This window comes from Neoarius graeffei, chromosome 4 (genome assembly GCF_027579695.1).
Source record: "Neoarius graeffei isolate fNeoGra1 chromosome 4, fNeoGra1.pri, whole genome shotgun sequence".
Classification (NCBI taxonomy): Eukaryota; Metazoa; Chordata; class Actinopteri; order Siluriformes; family Ariidae; genus Neoarius; species Neoarius graeffei.
The window spans coordinates 10,956,868-10,976,543 of NC_083572.1; the positions used below are offsets into that span (position 1 = coordinate 10,956,868).

The 19,676-nt window shown below is 42.6% G+C and overlaps 1 protein-coding gene across 1 annotated transcript in view; it reads right to left on the reverse strand.

Annotated features, from left to right (window-relative positions):
• cacna1ia (calcium voltage-gated channel subunit alpha1 Ia) overlaps positions 1–19,676 on the reverse strand; it is a 431,086-nt gene that overhangs the window by 170,350 nt on the left and 241,060 nt on the right. Inside the window, exon 7 of the mRNA XM_060918817.1 lies at positions 15,380–15,472. Within this exon, the coding sequence (XP_060774800.1) occupies positions 15,380–15,472 (93 nt within the window). The remainder of the gene's footprint in view (positions 1–15,379; positions 15,473–19,676) is intronic.

A 19,676-nucleotide genomic window follows, 5' to 3' on the forward strand; every position in this document is an offset into this window, starting at 1 on the left:
TTCCCTTGTTGTCTCTGAGAAATCGCCCCTGGATCATGAGCACCCCTTTTAAAGTTTAAATAAATAAATAAATAAATAAAATGAAAATAATCCACCTTTTGGTGAAGTCGCTTCATCTCACACTGGGGAAAAAAAAAAAGAGAAAATCCAACCTTTAATTGAAATACATTTCTTCATATAAAAACAAATCACTCATCAACAAATAATTATTTTCATCAAAAACACATGTGCCACTATTATTGGCACCCCTGCATTTAATCCTTTGTACAACCTCCCTTTAGCCAGTAAAACAGCACTGAGTCTGTCCGATAACATTTTTTAAGGTTGGAGATACAGAGCAGGATATCTGAGCCTCTTTACACAACCTCTCCAGAGTCCGAGGCCCTCTCTTCTCTTCAGTTCACCCCACAAGTTTTCAATGGGGTTCAGGTCAGGGGACTGAGATGGTCATGGTAGAAGCTTGATTCTGTGCTCAGCGAACCATTTTTGTGTTGATTTGGACATACAATTCGGATCATTGTCTTGCTGGAAGATCCACTGATGACCCAGTTTTAGTTTCCTGGCAGAGGCAGTCAGATTTTGATTTAAAATGTCCTGGTATTAGTACATGATGCCATGTCACAAAGCCCTAACAAGTTTTCCAGGGCCTTTGGAGGAAAAACAGCCCCAAAACATCACAAAACTTCCACCGTGTTTTACAGTCGGGATCGGGCTCTTTTCATTATCGCCATCCTTCTTTTTACGCCAAACCCACCTCGAGTGTTAATTGCCAAAAAGCTCCATTTTTGTTACATCAGACCAGAGAACACAGTTCCTGTCAAAGTTGTCGTAGAGTTTCACAAATTTCAGGCGGTTATGTTTGTGGTTAACTGACAGAAAAGGCTTTTTTTCTGGCACCTTCCAGATAATCTGTTGGCATCAAGGTGGCATCTGATGGTGGTTTTGGAGACTTGGAAAGCTCAATATTTAACTTTTTTTTTTGTAATTCACCAACAGTGATACTTGGAGATTTTTTTTTTTTACTCTCTTACCATCATCCTCACTGTGCATGGGGACAAAATAAACTTGGGTCCTCAGGCAAGTTTTGTAACAGGTCCAGTTGATGTCCACTTTTTTTTTTATTATTGCCCTAACAGCAGAAATAGACATTTTCACTCGAGTACCCTTTTTTTTTTCTTTCTTTCAATAACCATTCCCTGACTTATGAAGGTCAACACACTTCTCCCTCGTTTGGTTTGTGTGTTCGATTATCTTTCCCATGTTGACGTTGAGGAAATTTGGCCTCTAATGCTGTGTTCACACTTATACCGGTACGAAAGTGGTATAACTGTATCGATACAAAGTATACCGGTAAAGTTTAGTGCATCTGTCCACACTAGCGAGAAATGTTTGCGGTTTTCTTTCACGGAAGTTGAAATGCGCGTGCGCGAAATGTTTCCGTGGTTACCAAGTAACATCCTTCCGAGAATATGGCGGATGAAACAAGGTGTGTGTGCTTTTTGTTGTCAGTGTACAGTCTGTATTTCTGGCGGTCATTTATTCAGTCGAATCGTATAAAACGCGCGAGGCAGTTGAGAAAGAAACAAAGAAAACGAATCTCCCTTTCTCCCCCCTCATTTTCTCCCTCTTTCCTTCTTTTCCCCTCCCTTTCTCTCCCTTTTCCCCTCTTCCTCCTTTCTTCCTCCCTCTTTCCCCCTCCCTCCGTCCCTCCCCCCTTTCTTTGCTCCATGCAGCTCCACGGTCGTTTTGAGCCATTTTGACGTTTTATTTACAGCTGGAAAGCACGTGCGTATTGTATTGTATGAATAACCCGGAAGACGTACGGTAGGAATGGTTCATTGCACTTGCGCATTATATTTGTATCGATACAGAGCCGCTTCATCTGTCCACACTACAGCGAAGCGCTACAGTACCGACACTGTACCGGTACGAAACCCATACATTTGTGGGTTTCGTACTGATAGAGTTATACCGCTACAGTACCGGTATGGACCCTTTTCACGTGACGTCGCGACAAACGCGGCCGCCATTTTGGACATGCACTACCAGTAGTTTACCACAGCCAACATTGAGGAACGGCAGCAAAGGAAGTGTTTATTTTCAGCAAGACTTCCATCATGCCACTATATTGTTGTGCACCTGGATGTAGTAACCATCAACAAACAAGGCAAGGGTTATCATTTTATCGGATCCCGGTAGATGCTGACCGACGGAGAAGATGGATAGCGGCATACCAACGCTTGTGTAGTGACCACTTTGTTGGAGGTAAGACGAATAAAATTAGCCAGAAAAGGCATTACATTGCTGTTAACATTCCATTCTAGTTTACTGTAATTATGATCTGGCCGCTATTTACACCGGATCCAGTGTAAATAGCTGCTGGAGCCAACGTCCGAGGTTCCGGAGCGAGCTAGCTCGCGGCCGGCCGGAGCGCGCTCCGGCAAGCTCAGACATTGGTTCCAGCAGCTATTTACACTGGATCCGGTGTAAATAGCTGCCAGATCATAATTACAGTAAACTAGTAAATACCGTTTTCTGCATCTCGCTCCTTTTTCTTTTATGTTTGTCGCCTTCCTCGCATTCAAACCGATTCGAGCCGAAGTCCACTACATGTCCAAAATGGCGGTCACGTTTACGAAGGTCACGTGACTGAAAAAGGTCTATAGTTGCTAGTGTGGACAGGTGTTGCGGTACGAAAGTAGTTTCGTATCTGTACAAAATCCCTAGTGTGGACAGGGTATATGTTACCTCATATTTGTTCCCCAGATAATCAGGAAGTCATGGATTACAGCTTGAAAGTTCCTACACACTCCAACCAACTCAAAAGTACTGTACAATTCAAATGGGAAACATGCTTCAGTTATATTGTGTTCACAATACTTTCCAGGGATGCCAATAATACTGGCACATGTGCTTTTGTTGAAAATAATTCTTTCTTCATGAGGGATGTTTTTTGTCTACATAAATGTGTTTCAATGGTTGGGTTTCTCTCTCTCTCTCTCTCTTTCAGCGTGAGATGAAAAAAGTGACTTCACCAAAATTGGCTTTTTCTCACCCTTTTTACTTTACAAAGCGCATTAATATAAACCTGCAGCCAGACATACTGTCACAGCTGCTGTTGGAGAAAAATAATCAACACCTTCTGGCCAATTAGAACTCAGAGGCTAAGCGAGCCATCCTATAACATTTCGAAAGTTCAGTTCAACAGAAACCGATAGAGTGGTGAACTATGTATACAGCTCAATCGTCCTCCGTGATACAGAGCAATCTGTAATGTGTATTCCCATGATCTTTGCTGATGTGTCTCCCTGAAAATTTTTCCTTCCGTCCGAAAGAGTGATGCTCTAGCCGTTACTCCGCAGCCCCATCCTTTATTCCCTTCATTTTCCGCAGACAGGTTGGGTGTCCTTCTTGTTTGAGTCTGAAGATTAAGCCTCCCAGGTGAACAGTGAGGCAAAGAATACCTATGGGATGCTATTGTGTGTGCATGTGTGAGTCCTTGGACTCGGATTTGGCTTGACAGGAGGCAGCTAGCTGAGACATGACTGATGTGTTCAATTTAAACCTACTGCTTGCACATTTAAAACAGCCAACCAGCACACCTTGTGTATTAATTTGGGTGATAATGAAGGATTTCTGCATCAAATAGAGCTGTTCAGATTCGGCCTTGATTGATTGTTGATTCATCAGGCAGAATATATCCACTTAAACGAGAACTCATCTCATCTCATTATCTCTAGCCGCTTTATCCTGTTCTACAGGGTCGCAGGCAAGCTGGAGCCTATCCCAGCTGACTACGGGCGAAAGGCGGGGTACACCCTGGACAAGTCGCCAGGTCATCACAGGGCTGACACATAGACACAGACAACCATTCACACTCACATTCACACCTACGGTCAATTTAGAGTCACCAGTTAACCTAACCTGCATGTCTTTGGACTGTGGGGGAAACCGGAGCACCCGGAGGAAACCCACGCGGACACGGGGAGAACATGCAAACTCCGCACAGAAAGGCCCTCGCCGGCAACGGGGCTCGAACCCGGACCTTCTTGCTGTGAGGCGACAGCGCTAACCACTGCACCACCGTGCCGCCGTATCAAAATTCTATTTATCTCATTTTATTAAATATCGGAATGCATTTTTGATCACTATTTTGTCACTGCTATAGCAAGTTATGAGTGCTTGAAATATGCTCTATAATATATATCAGTCCATATGTCAAAGCAATGGCCGTAAAGGAGATTTGTTGAGACCTGTACAAGACATCATAGGACGGAAGTAAAACGTACAGCAGAAATCAAAGTGACCATCCCTGTGTCCGAAATCGCTCACTTGTTCACTGCTCCCTACTCCCTAGAAAGGGAATTATATATAGTGAGCTCATTGTTAAAATGAAAAAAAAAAAAAAGCTTTCGGATACTAGTGCTGGTATTTACGTCATTACTGTCGCACAATTAAAACGTGCCAGATCATTCGGCTGGTGGGTTTTCAAAATAATAAACACATGCATGTACTTTTGTGATAAATCCATATTATACTGAGCGTATTTCACATGCATCTTTCAGTTCTTTTAAATCAAGGCTGAATACTTTCTTCTTTGCCGCTGCCTTTTAGTAAATCAAACTTGAGACTTAATTTGATTTCTTTCAGCGTGACCGCAATGCATGATGGGATATATCGCTTTGGTTAGTGACCGTCGTTGTAAACTACTTTTCGTGATGCACTGTGGGATACTTTGAGTGCACTATATAGGGTGTAAATAATCCTCACTGAGGTTTCAGACAGCACTACAAAATGGCGTCCTCGCTATATAGTGAGTAGGGAGCGATTTCGGACGCAGGGGTTGTCAAAAGACACGCGCGCCCTCTTTCGAATGCTGATGCAATCAAGCCGGAGGTTTTCTTTGTTTTGATAGGAATCAGGAAAGTTTGAAAAAAGTAGGCAGTAATCGCCATTTAAACTCATTTTTGTGCAACATTTTGTTTGGAAAACAGTTTTCAAAATGGCCGCACTGACACCTGGCTGACACGTCACGTTTCGAAGTCTCGCACAAGCCTCGTGAAGATCGCGCGGATAATCGACGCCCGCCGTGGACCAAACGAACTAAATTCAACACGGCTAAAAACCGAATAGGCCGATAAATATAATATTTAATTGCAATTATTTGCCAATACGAGTCATGATATAAGGTTACTCACACCAAAAATGTAATTGAATAACACGTTAATTAAGAAATAAAGCAAGTTTAAAAATGACTTCAGTTCCCCTTTAATACACTTAAACCCTCTGGACCTAAACCAAGGTGATCTTTAAATTTTCCCCTCATCTCATTATCTCTAGCCGCTTTATCCTGTTCTACAGGGTCGCAGGCAAGCTGGAGCCTATCCCAGCTGACTACGGGCGAAAGGCGGGGTACACCCTGGACAAGTCGCCAGGTCATCACAGGGCTGACACATAGACACAGACAACCATTCACACTCACATTCACACCTACGCTCAATTTAGAGTCACCAGTTAACCTAACCTGCATGTCTTTGGACTGTGGGGGAAACCGGAGCACCCAGAGGAAACCCACGCGGACAACATGCAAACTCCGCACAGAAAGGCCCTCGCCGGCCACGGGGCTCGAACCCGGACCTTCTTGCTGTGAGGCGACAGCGCTAACCACTACACCACCGTGCCACCGAAGTGCGAATATAATTTGACAATTTTTCAGTTCAATGGGATGCTTGGATACCGTGATATTTTCAGAAAGATTTGATAATGGTACTACAACTTTAGAAATCCCAGGCAGAGCCTTGTGCCATCCATTTTAGGATCTCTGCCTCTCACCCACACACACACAGAACTCTTGGAAGAACAGAACTCTGCCAGTTCTCTTTTGATTTAAATTCTGTGACACTGAAATCCCTGGATCTCGTTCCATTTCCACGTGTGCACACCTCCAAGCAAAATGGAACAGAAAGCACGAGTTTCTTTTTTTATGATTATTATAGTTTTTTTTTCTTCTTTTTTTTTAAACATTGAGAAAGCAACACTTCATGTCTGAAAGTAATGCTGGATGTTGTTTCTCTTTACTTAGTTGAGCAGCTCTTGATATAATATGTATTAATTATTACAGTTGTGGCACTGAATAGGGCTATTTATTTACTGTATTTTTGTTATTTACTATTTCATCTACCAGGGGGCAGCACGGTGGTGTAGTGGTTAGCGCTGTCGCCTCACAGTAAGAAGGTCCGGGTTCGAGCCCCGTGGCCGTCGAGGGCCTTTCTGTGTGGAGTTTGCATGTTCTCCCCGTGTCCACGTGGGTTTCCTCCGGGTGCTCCGGTTTCCCTCACAGTCCAAAGACATGCAGGTTAGGTTAACTGGTGACTCTAAATTGACCGTAGGTGTGAATGTGAGTGTGAATGGTTGTCTGTCTATTGCTGTGTTCACACTTATACCGGTACGAAAGTGGTATAACTGTATCGATACAAAGTATACCGGTACAGTTTAGTGCATCTGTCCACACTAGCGAGAAATGTTTGCGGTTTTCTTTCACGGAAGTTGAAATGCGTGTGCGTGAAATGTTTCCGTGGTTACCGAGTAACATCCTTCCGAGAATATATGGCGGATGAAACAACGCGTGTGTGCTTTTTGTTGTCAGTGTACAGTCTGTATTTCTGGTGGTCATTTATTCAGTCGAATCGTATAAAACGCAAGAGGCAGTTCTCCCCCCTCACTTTCTCTCTCTTCCCTTCTCTTCCCCTCCCTTTAACCCTCTTTCCTTCTCTTCCCCTCCCTTTCTCTCCCTTTTTCCCTCTTCCTCCTTTCTTCCTCCCTCTTTCCTCCTCCCTCCCTCCCCCCTTTCTTTGCTCCATGCAGCTCCACGGTCGTTTTGAGCCATTTTGATGTTTTATTTACAGCTGGAAAGCACGTGCGTATTGTATTGTATGAATAACCCGGAAGACGTACGGTAGGAATGGTTCATTGCGCTTGCGCATTATATTTGTATCAATACAGAGCCGCTTCATCTGTCCACACTACAGCGAAGCGCTACAGTACCGATACTGTACCGGTACGAAACCCATACATTTGTGGGTTTCGTACCGATACAGTTATACCGCTACAGTACCGGTATAGTTGCTAGTGTGGACAGGTGTTGCGGTACGAAAGTAGTTTCGTATCGGTACAAAATCCCTAGTGTGGACAGGGTATATGTGTCAGCCCTGTGATGACCTGGCGACTTGTCCAGGGTGTACCCCGCCTTTCGCCCGTAGTCAGCTGGGATAGGCTCCAGCTTGCCTGCGACCCTGTAGAAGGATAAAGCGGCGAGAGATAATGAGATGAGATGAGACTATTTAATCTCAAACGCATTAAGAAAGCAAGAAACTCGTCCACTAATTACATTTTGACGAGGCACACATATTAATTGAAAAGCATTCCAGGTGACTACCTCATGAAGCTGGTTAAGATAATGCCAATAGTGTTCAAAGCATCATCAAAGTAAATGCTGGATACTTTGAAGAATCTAAAATATAAAAAAAAAATCTTTTTCCATACTTTTTTTTAACCACATAATTCCATATATGCTCCATATGCTATTTCATAGGTTTGATGTCTTCAGTATTGTTTTACAATGTAGAAAATAGTCAAAATACACACACACACAAAAAAAAAAAAAAATCGATAAATCAGTTGGTGGCGGCACGGTGGTGTAGTGGTTAGCGCTGTCGCTTCACAGCAAGAAGGTCCTGGGTTCGAGCCCCGGGGCCGGCGAGGGCCTTTCTGTGTGGAGTTTGTATGTTCTCCCCGTGTCCGTGTGGGTTTCCTCCGGGTGCTCCGGTTTCCCCCACAGTCCAAAGACATGCAGGTTAGGTTAACTGGTGACTCTAAATTGAGCGTAGGTGTGAATGTGAGTGTGAATGGTTGTCTGTGTCTATGTGTCAGCCCTGTAATGACCTGGCGACTTGTCCAGGGTGTACCCCGCCTTTCGCCCGTAGTCAGCTGGGATAGGCTCCAGCTTGCCTGCGACCCTGTAGAAAGATAAAGCGGCTTGAGATAATGAGAGATGAGAAATCAGTTGGTGAGGTCCATAGTTGTGACTGGTACTGTAGGTTTAATATCAACGCCACAATCAGTACAGGTGCCAACTTGGTGAAGAGCCATACAATTGTAAAAGGAAATAATGTTCGATTGAATGCATCGTGATAGCTGACAGATTTTGAATATCACACCTGCACCACCCACATCAGCATAATTCTGGCTGTGAAAATAGCTTACGCCCAACCAAATTAGCAATGAGTCACTGTTAAACCAGCAAACCAGAACGCCACGGATGTAGTGGCTCATCTGACCTGCCATCCAAACAACCATGACTACCAAAACATCAAACAGAACTGAAACGTGACAATGTGAGAGAGGACCAACCTCCACGACTAATTGTTTCCAACAGGAAAGTCAACAAAAGGACTAAATTTTGTTCCCCAAGGGAAGATCTACCCAAAACGTCAATCAGAACTGAATTCGCATGATAAATGAGAGAGGAGATACAATTCTAGTCAGAAGGAAATTCATTAAGGTGACCTAAGTACTAATTTGTCTGCAAAAATTGACAATACAATGACGGGTTTTGTGCGCAGAAGGTCTAGTTCTTTCAAATAAAACCATCAGAACTGAAATCCAGTGGGAACTGAGGGAGGAGATATGATTTATGAGATAAACAAATTGTTTACAACAGGAAAATCAACAAACAAATGACCAAGTTTTGTTCCTCAAGGGAAGATCGACCCAAAACTTTGATCAGAACTGGAATGGGATGAGAAATGAGAGAGGAGATACACTTCTCGTGAGAGGCCTTGGAAATTCATTAATCAGGGTTCGTACGGGTGCTTGAAATCCTTGAAAATGCTTGGATTTCAATGTCCTGATTTCAAGGTTTGAAAAACGCTTGAATTTTGGGTCAAGTGCTTGTAAATGCTTGAAATTGTTAGCATATTTCTCGGAAGTCTGACTCAATAGACCACCATTAAATGGAAAGAAATAAAAGAAAAGAAATAAAATAAGTCGGATTAAAATCACGCCTACACAGCTCACTCTGGGCTTCAAGTGAACTTTTGTTTGTGATCTGTCACCGTATCGATAGTTGTCATGTTATGCATAGACTGTGTCACGTCGCCCCCAAGAGGACAGTTGACCAACATGCCGGGAGGTTGTCGTTTCAACGAACATTGGCTGGTAAATGAAAAGTATAAACTCTGGATAAAACGTGGACCAAATCCATATTATACCAAATCCAAAGTATGCAAAAAAGACATCCAGATTTTCGCAATGGGAGAGTCAGCACTCTCTAGTCACATGAAAGGTAAGTCACAGAGATGATTAGCCCTACACTATGATTTGTTTGCTAAGCGTTAGCTACATGTTACACCTAAACATAGAAGCACTAAGGCCCTGTCCACACGGCAATGGATTCAGGTGACTCCGATACAATTGCTTATCGTTTAGGCCTGGCGTCCACACGGCACCGGTGTTTTGGGTGCCCAAAACGCAATCTTTTTGAGAACGGGTTCCAGAGTGGAAAGATCTGGCAACGTTGCCGTTGTGAAGTCGTCTGGATGAGTAGAACGGATTTGTTTACAATGACGTCACAACCACATGACTGTGAGTGCTTCACGCCGGGTAGAAGTGTAACGAACTCGATGCGAGTTGTCAACAAATCCTATAACTTGGTTCATGAAACGCGCTTACAAAATATTTTCACTGTGAATATTTATTGTGTAATGGTGCAAAGTGAGAGAAAGAGAGAGAGAGAGAGAGAGAGAGAGAGAGAGAGAGAGAGACTCTGCCCTTAGGGCAGAGTCAATCCCGCCAGCAAAAATAGGGAAAAAAAGGAGCGATCTCACCTCTTCAGATGTGGGTTTAAGTCCTACAGTACATTCCTCAAAAAGGGCGTAGAAGAGCAAATTAATCCATCAACGTGTAGCATTCAATTTATTCCGGACCATTAAAGACGCCGCCTTCCGCGTAGAATCATACGTCATCCTCGCCGCCATATTGGATAGGTCAAAGCAGAGAATAAAGATTCATGTGCTGCGTTTAACTGTACCAACAGGTTTACCGTCCAAACGAGATCACATGGGATTACCTTTCACAGGTGAGAAACAACAAATTAATCCATCAACGTGTAGCATTCTATTTATTCCGGACCATTAAAGACGCCGCCTTCCGCGTAGAATCATACGTCATCCTCGCCGCCATATTGGATAGGTCAAAGCGGAGAATAAAGATTAGCTGTGTTTAACTGTAACAACAGGTTTGCCGTCCAAACGAGATCACATGGGATTACCTTTCACAGGTGAGACTGGAAAAATACTTTTCATTGTATTTGGTCATTATAATGTAATTTAACGAACAGATTTTCCTGACTTTGTGGCTAATATGAAGTCTCGCGCATAATAGTTTATGCGCATGCGTACTTACTTCTTCTATTGTTCTGGTGTCTCCGAAGGGACCGTCTTACAGCGCCCCTAGAGGTGTGGCATGTGTATTGCATCGTTTTCAGCAAGCGTTGCGTTGCCATATGGGCCTGATATTTTACTGATCGTTGCCCATTTGGACGCGATATATTTTTAAATAACATCTCGTTGCCGTTGTCGTGTGGATGTAGCCTAAATGTGATATTAGTGCTAGGATTACATGTCAGTTTTGGACAGTTGTTATCGGCAATGTAAAGAACAATGCCAGCGTTTCTCAACGGTAAATTAATGTAATTAAGAACTTCCCGCAACTGAAAATGTAAGCACAGCTGACGTTAGCACATAACATAGCTCACGCATTTATACAGTGTGTTATAGCCCAGTTGCAAGATTGTGACTGACTAAAAAAAAATTGACGTTTATATTTTCATATGTTTTGTAGTCGGATTTTGTTTTAGCTGGTAATAGGTGGATGTGTTTGATTAAAAGTATTACCCTTCATAATGTATGTTTTTAGACAATTTACTGCCTATAGCCAACTGCTCTCCACTCTAGAAGGCAATGTTTAGGCTGTTTGATTTGGCATGATGTGATCATTGACTGCATATATGAGGGAGCTGCATCTTCTTACTGTAAATATTATTAACAATACCAATTTTAATGGAGGAGAGGTTACAAAGAAATGAAATGCATTTTCCCCAGAAGAACATTAGATGGATGTGCCCATATTTTAAAATGATATGCATGCCTGCAGCAGTGTTTGGCACACCCCGTGGTAATTGTCATGCATCACTTATTGTCTTATTGCTGTAAAGAGATGAAATGTTTTAGAAGTCATAGTTAAGGGTGATTTTACTTTTAACAGTGTGGGCCCTAGTTGATATAAGATCTTTTTAGCATCTTACTGATACTTGAGAGTAAACAGTTTGAAATATAATTTTCCTTGTTTTTTGATGTGAGGAAAAAAGCATCAAGCTCTGCTGTTCGAGGTCACAAAGAGCTGTCAGTAAGAAAAAGAATGAGTAAAATTTTCTACAACATACACCAAATACAGAATCAGCAGCCAACTAATGAAATGGGGCACAGTAGCTCATTTTCTATGCCCCATTCAGTTAATGTTAGCTGCCGGTTCGATATTCGGCCTAGGTTGTATCAGATTTTCTAGTTCTTTTTCCCACAGGCAGAACTCAGTGACCTCAAACAAACAAAGGGCTATGGATTGAATCACACGAGATTTCTCCTTTAATGGTACTGGAAAAACTGGAAAATTGACCTTGAAAGTCCTTAAAAAGTGCTTGAATTTGATTGTAAAAAATGTGTACGAACCCTGATTAATTTGGCCTAATTACTAACTTGTTAGCAAAAAACTTGACAAAACAATGACCAAGTTTGGGCGGCATAGTGGTGTAATGGTTCGTACTGTCACCTCAGGCTACGTTTACACTAGACCGTATCTGTCTCGTTTTCTTCGCGGATGCACTGTCCGTTTACATTAAACCGCCTGGAAACGGGAATCCGCCAGCGTCCACGTATTCAATCCAGATCGTGTCAGCTCCGGTGCTGTGTAAACATTCAAAATATGCGGATACGCTGTGCTGAGCTCTAGCTGGCGTCTCATTGGACAACGTCACTGTGACATCCACCTTCCTGATTCGCTGGCGTTGGTCATGTGACGCGACTGCTGAAAAACGGCGCGGACTTCCACCTTGTATCACCTTTCATTAAAGAGTATAAAAGTATGAAAATACTGCAAATACTGATGCAAATACTGCCCATTGTGTAGTTATGATTGTCTTTAGGCTTGCCATCCTTCCACTTGCAAGTGGTAAGTGATATGCGCTGGGATCACACACACAGCAGCTCAGTCCCGAATCGTGGCTTGTGCACTTCACTCGCGCGCTGTGTGAGCTGCGCAGGGCCGGAGTGCGCACCCTCCAGAGGGCACTCGCTGTTCAGGGCGGAGTGATTTGGAGCGCAGGATGCCTGCGGAGCCGAGCGTATCCGCGTATTGGCGTTGCTGTGTGCACGGCTAACGGTTTTAGTGTAAACGCGAATCGTTTTAAGAAAATTAATCTGATGATCCGCTGATTCGACGTAATGTAAACGTAGCCTCAGAGCAAGAAGGTCCTGGGTTTGAGCCCAGCAGCCAATGAGGACCTGTGTGGAGTTTGCGTGTTCCTCCGGGTGCTCCGGTTTCCCCCAAAGACATGCAGGTTAGGCTAATTGGTGGCTCTAAATTGACCATAGATATGAGTGTGAATGGTCGTTTGTCTCTATGTGTCAGCCATGCGATGACCTGGTGACTTGTCCAGGGTGTACCCCGCCCATAGTCAGCTGGGATAGACTCCAGCTTGCCTGCGACCCTGTACAGGATAAGCGGCTACAGATAATGGATGGACGGATGGAATGACCAAGTTTTGCGTGGAGTGATGAGGTCTTTCAAACAAAACAACTGACACGGAAATCCGTGGAGAACTTACGAAGGAGATACAATTTAACTGAATTGTAGATGACGGACGGACAGACGACAGGCACCACACCATGGCAATATCTCATCGGCCTTATGGCCAGATGAGTTTCACCTTTGCTTGCATGTAAATAGAGCCTTGAACAATCAGGTTTCTCGGAGTGTCCTGTCCTACAACATTATGTCAGAATGATGTTAATTACAAGATGACAACTAGAAGGTTCTACTTAAAACTCCTTGTCTCCAAAGACTTGCCATTTAGTAGCTTCTATGGCAAAACCCCCAACACTAGAATGGATATGCTGATTGTTACTGTTGTTAGTGGTCTCCAAAACCATGTGTAAACATCCATCATGTTCAGTGCCATCACCAAAGCTTCAACTTCTATGCCACAATCAAAGCCGTTGAGCTTATCTTGTTATATAACTTTATCAGGATGTTGAACATCTTTGGAAAATGGTGAGTGATGAAAGAAGCTCTTGTGCTATTGTTTTTAGGTGCTAACAGCAAAACCTGACTTACAGTGGTGCTTGAAAGTTTGTGAACCCCTTAGAATTTTCTATATTTCTGCATAAATATGACCTAAAACATCATCAGATTTTCACACAAGTCCGAAAAGTAGATAAAGAGAACCCAGTTAAACAAATCAGACAAAAATAATTATACTTGGTCATTTATTTATTGAGGAAAATGATCCAATATTACATATCTGTGAGTGGCAAAAGTATGTGAACCTTTGCTTTCAGTATCTGGTGTGACCCCCTTGTGCAGCAATAACTGCAACTAAACGTTTCCAGCAAATGTTGATCAGTCCTGCACACCGGCTTGGAGGAATTTTAGCCCATTCCTCCGTACAGAACAGCTTTAACTCTGGGATGTTGGTGGGTTTCCTCACATGAACTGCTCGCTTCAGGTCCTTCCACAACATTTGGATTGGATTAAGGTCAGGACTTTGACTTTGCCATTCCAAAACATTAACTTTATTCTTCTTTAACCATTCTTTGGTAGAACGGCTTGTGTGCTTAGGGTCGTCGTCTTGCTGCATGACCCATCTTCTCTTGTTCAAGGACAGATGTCCTGACATTTTCCTTTAGAATTCGCTGGTATAATTCAGAATTCATTGTTCCATCAATGATGGCAAGCTGTCCTGGCCCAGATGCAGCAAAACAGGCCCAAACCATGATACTACCACCACCATGTGTCACAGATGGAATAAGGTTCTTATGCTAGAATGCAGTGTTTTCCTTTCTCCAAACATAATGCTTCTCATTTCAACCAAAAATTTCTATTTTGGTCTCATCCATCCACAAAACATTTTTCCAATAGCCTTCTGGCTTGTCCACAGGATCTTTAGCAAACTGCAGACGAGCAGCAACATTGTTTTTGGAGAGCAGTGGCTTTCTCCTTGCAACCCTGCCATGCACACCATTGTTGTTCAGTGTTCTCCTGATGGTGGACTCATGAACATTAACATTAGACAATGTGAGACAGGCCTTCAGCTGCTTAGAAGTTACCCTGGGGTCCTTTGTGACCTCGCCGACTATTACATGCCTTGCTCTTGGAGTGATCTTTGTTGGTCGACCACTCCTGGGGAGGGTAACAATCATCTTGAATTTCCTCCATTTGTACACAATCTGTCTGACTGTGGATTGGTGGAGTCCAAACTCTTTAGAGACGGTTTTGTAACCTTTTTCAGCCTGATGAGCATCAACAATGTTTTTTCTGAGGTCCTCAGAAATCTCCTTTGTTCATGCCATGATACACTTCCACAAACGTGTTATGAAGATCAGACTTTGCTAGATCCCTGCTCTTTAAATAAAACAGGGTGCCCACTCACACCTGATTGTCATCCCATTGATTGAAAACACCTGACTCTAATTTCATCTTCAAATGAACTGCTAATCCTAGAGGTTCACATACTTTTGCCACTCACAGATATGTAATATTGGATCATTTTCCTCTATAAATAAATGATCAAGTATAATATTTTTGTCTCATTTGTTCAACTGGGTTCTCTTTATCTACTTTTAGGACTTGTGTGAAAATCTGATGATGTTTTAGGTCATATTTATGCAGAAATATAGAAAATTCTAAAGGGTTCACAAACTTTCAAGCACCACTGTATTACCTCCACCAACTTTGGTGGACGAGCTTATGTTTTCGCTTCTGTTTGTTTGTTCCCAATGTAACTCCAAAAGTAGTGAATGGATTTTGATGAAATGTTGAGGAAAAGTGGGCCATGTGCCAAGAAACGCTAGCTTAGATTTTGATCCAAATCCAGATATGTGGCTTGGTGGAGGTATGCACTCTTCCGAGTGCCCTTCTCATTTATCTTTGAGATTGTTGAAAATCCGTCTCTTATTAAGCACATAGGTAAAAGAACGAGGAAAGTCATTGAATTCCAGATTCTACAGTTCATGTTTGGTCAACGTGAAGGAGAGCCATCTTCACTTACTATGATTAGCAAGATGAAGTAGATGAAGTTGTAGAAGGAGTGTGCATCCATCACGTAGTACATGATCTCCACCCAGCCCTCCAGAGTTATGACCTGGGTGCAAAAAGACACAGGGAGTCATGGAAATCATTGCTTATCTGAGTTAAAAGTGCTTGCCAAAGCTTTGATAAAAGACAAAAGGACTTCAGATTGTATTCTTTGTTACACTAAACCCTTTTTATTATGCATTTTGCTGTAGAACTGCCACATCTGTGATATTCTGTATGTCATGTCTATTGCGTTTTATGTATTTCGTCTGGCGTCGCTCGCTTTTATTGTGCCGTGCAATTCTATGCGACTCTGACTGACTGCACTTTATTATTCATATCCACTCGAGCAGCACAACAACGAGGTGTCTGTAATGGCAGGAAGCATGAGAATGCCCTGATGCTTTGAGGAAATCAAGCTAACTCGTTTATTCAGCACTTGCCTTGTAATCACTTTGCAAATTATTGGAATAACGTTTAGCAGCTGCTCGCCACTTAAGAGGATATTAGGCATAATTTAAAAAATGCTTTGACTGAAGGTTCAGCTCCACAAAGGTAATCAAGCCCTGTGTCCAAAACCACTCACTACTCACTGTATAGTGGATTATATACAGTGGCATGCAAAAGTTTGGGCACCCTTGCTGAAAATGTCTGTTACTGTGACTAGTTAAGTGAGCAGAAGATGAACTGATCACCAAAAGGCATAAGGGTAAAGACGACACATTAATATTTTCCACAAGATTACATTTTTATTTCCATCATTTACAGGCGTAAAATACCAAAAAAAAATGAAAAGGACCTGAAGCAAAATAGTTTGGTCACCTGGCATGGTCAGTACTTAGGCCCTGTTTACATTATTTCGAATCAGCGGATCATCAGATTAACGTTTTTAAAACGATTCGCGTACACACACAAATAGCAGGAAGTGAAGTCCGCGCCGTTTTTCAGCAGTCGCGTCACATGACCAACGTGGCATGACCAACGCCAGCGAATCAGGAAGGTGGATGTCACAGTGACGTTGTCCAATGACGACGTCAGCTAGAGCTCAGCACTGCGTATCCTCGTTCCTCAATGTTTACACAGCACCGGATCAGATACGTACTGGGTTGAATACGTGGGCCCTGGCGGATTCAAGTTGTTCCGCCTGTGGAGTCGTTTCCCGGCGTTTTAATGTGCACGGACAGTGCATCCGCAACGAAAACGATATGGATATGGTCTAATGTAAATACCACCTTAGTAACACCCCCTTTGGCAAGTATCACAGCTTGTAAACACTTTTTGTAGCCAGCTAATAATCTTTCAGTTCTTACTTGGGGGATTTCCATGCATTCATCCTTGCAAAAGGCTTCCAGTTCTACAAATTTCTTGGGCTGTCTTGCATCCACTGCTCTTTTGAGATCTATCCACAGATTTTCAATGATGTTTAGGTCAGGGGACTGTGAGGGCCAGGGCAAAACCTTCAGCTTGTGCCTCTTGAGGTATTCCATTGTAGATTTTGAGGTGTGTTTTGGATCATCGTCTTATTGTAGGACCCATCCTCTTTTCAACTTCAACTTTTTTACAGACGGTGTGATGTTTGCTTCCAGAGTTTGCTGGTATTTATTCGAATCCATGCTTCCCTCCACCAATGAAACGTGCCCTGTGCCACTGGCTGCAACATAACCCCAAAGCATGATCGATCCACACCCATGCTTCAGAGTTGGAGAGGTGTTCTTTTCCTGGAATTTGGCACCCTTTTTTCTCCAAACATACCTTTGCGCATTGTGGCCAAAAAGTTCTATTTTGATTTCACCAGTCCACAGGACTTGTTTCCAGAATGCATCAGGCTTATTTAGATGTTCATTTGCAAACTTCAGACGCTGAATTTTGTGGCTAGGACGCAGGAACGGTTTTCTTCTGATGACTCTCTCATGAAGGTCATATTTGTTCCGGTGTCGCTGCATAGTAGAACAGTGCACCACCACTCCAGGGTCTGCTAAATCTTTCTGAAGGTCTTTGCAGTCAAACGGGGGTTTTTATTTGCCTTTCTAGAAATCCAACGAGCAGTTCTTTCAGAAAGTTTTCTTCATCTTCCAGACCTCACCTTGATCTCCACTGTTTCTGTTAACTGCCATTTCTTAATAACATTACAATCTGAGGAAACGGCTACCTGAAAACACTTTGCTATGTTCTTGTAGCCTTCTCCTGCTTTGTGAGCATCAATTATTTTATTATTCAGAATGCGAGGGAGTTACTTAGAGGAGCCCATGGCTGTTGATTTTAGGGACAAGTTTGAGGAGTCAGAGAATTTATACAGCTTTGAAATCTGCATCATCTGACCTTTCCTAACGAAGAATTTGAACAAGCCACAAGCTAATTAAGGTCTGGAACCTTGGTAAAAGTTACCTGAGAACTCAAATGTATTGGGGTGGCCAAACTTTCACATGGTGTTCCTTTTCTTTTTTCACTCTCCAATTGTACAAAACAAAAATAATACACAAATCTCGCATAAAACGCTGAAAAGAAATGTGTCGTCTTTACCTTTATGCCTTTTGGTGATCAGTTCATCTTCTGTTCACTTAACTATTCACAGTAACAGACATTTTCAGCAAGGGTGCCCAAACTTTTGCATGTCACTGTAGTGAGTTCGCCATTTTGTAGTGCTGTCCGAATGCAGAGTGAGAATTATTACACCCTATATAGTGCACTCATAGTATCCCACAATGCATCGTGAGAAGTAGCGTACAACCGATGGTCACTAACCAAGTGATACCATCGTGCATTGCGGTTGCGCTGAAAGAAAAGCTGTAAAAGCTGTTTCATAAGGAGCATTAAGTATTTTAGATTGAGTATAGCAGTAGTTTGTTTTTTTCTCATGACAATGGACATGAGATTATACAGTTCGGTCCATAAATATTTGGACAGAGACAACATTTTTCTAATTTTGGTTCTGTACATTACCACAATGAATTTTGAACAAAACAGTTCAGATGCAGTTGAAGTTCAGACTTTCAGCTTTAATTCAGTGGGTTGAACAAAATGATTGCATAAAAATGTGAGGAACTAAAGCATTTTTTAAACACAATCCCTTCATTTCAGGGGCTCAAAAGTAATTGGACAAATTAAATAATTATAAATAAAATGTTCATTTCTAATACTTGGGTGAAAACCCTTTGTTGGCAATGACTGCCTGAAGTCTCGAACTCATGGACATCACCAGACGCTGTGTTTCCTCCTTTTTAATGCTCTGCCAGGCCTTTACTGCAGCGGTTTTCAGTTGCTGTTTGTTTGTGGGCCTTTCTGTCTGAAGTTTAGTCTTTAACAAGTGAAACGCATGCTCAATTGGGTTGAGATCAGGTGACTGACTTGGCCATTCAAGAATATTCCACTTCTTTGCTTTAATAAACTCCTGGGTTGCTTTGGCTTTATGTTTTGGGTCATTGTCCATCTGTATTATGAAACGCTGACCAATCAGTTTGGCTGGATTTGAGCACACAGTATGTCTCTGAATACCTCAGAATTCATCTGGCTGCTTCTGTCCTGTGTCACATCATCAATAAACACTAGTGACCCAGTGCCACTGGCAGCCATGCATGCCCGAGCCATCACACTGCCTCCACCGTGTTTTACAGATGATGTGGTACGCTTTGGATCATGAGCTGTACCACGCCTTCGCCATACTTTTTTCTTTCCATCATTCTGGTTGATGTTGATCTTGGTTTCATCTGTCCAAAGAATGTTCTTCCAGAACTGTGCTGGCTTGTTTAGATGTTTTTTAGCAAAGTCCAATCTAGCCTTTTTATTCTTGAGGCTTATGAGTGGCTTGCACCGTGCAGTGAACCCTCTGTATTTACTTTCATGCAGTCTTCTCTTTATAGTAGATTTGGATATTGATACGCCTACCTCCTGGAGAGTGTTGTTCACTTGGTTGGCTGTTGTGAAGGGGTTTCTCTTCACCATGGAAATTATTCTGCGATCATCCACCACTGTTGTCTTCTGTGAGTGTCCAGGTCTTTTTGCATTGATGAGTTCACCAGTGCTTTCTTTCTTTCTTTCTTTCTTTCTTTCTTTCTTTCTTTCTCAGGATGTACCAAACTGTAGATTTTGCCACTCCTAATATTGTAGCGATTTCTCGGATGGGTTTTTTTCTGTTTTCGCAGCTTAAGGATGGCTTGTTTCACCTGCATGGAGAGCTCCTTTGACCGTGTGTTTTCTTCACAGCAAAATCTTCCAAATGCAAGCACCACACCTCAAATCAACTCCAGGCCAAAGGAATTGCCCACAGCTGCCCA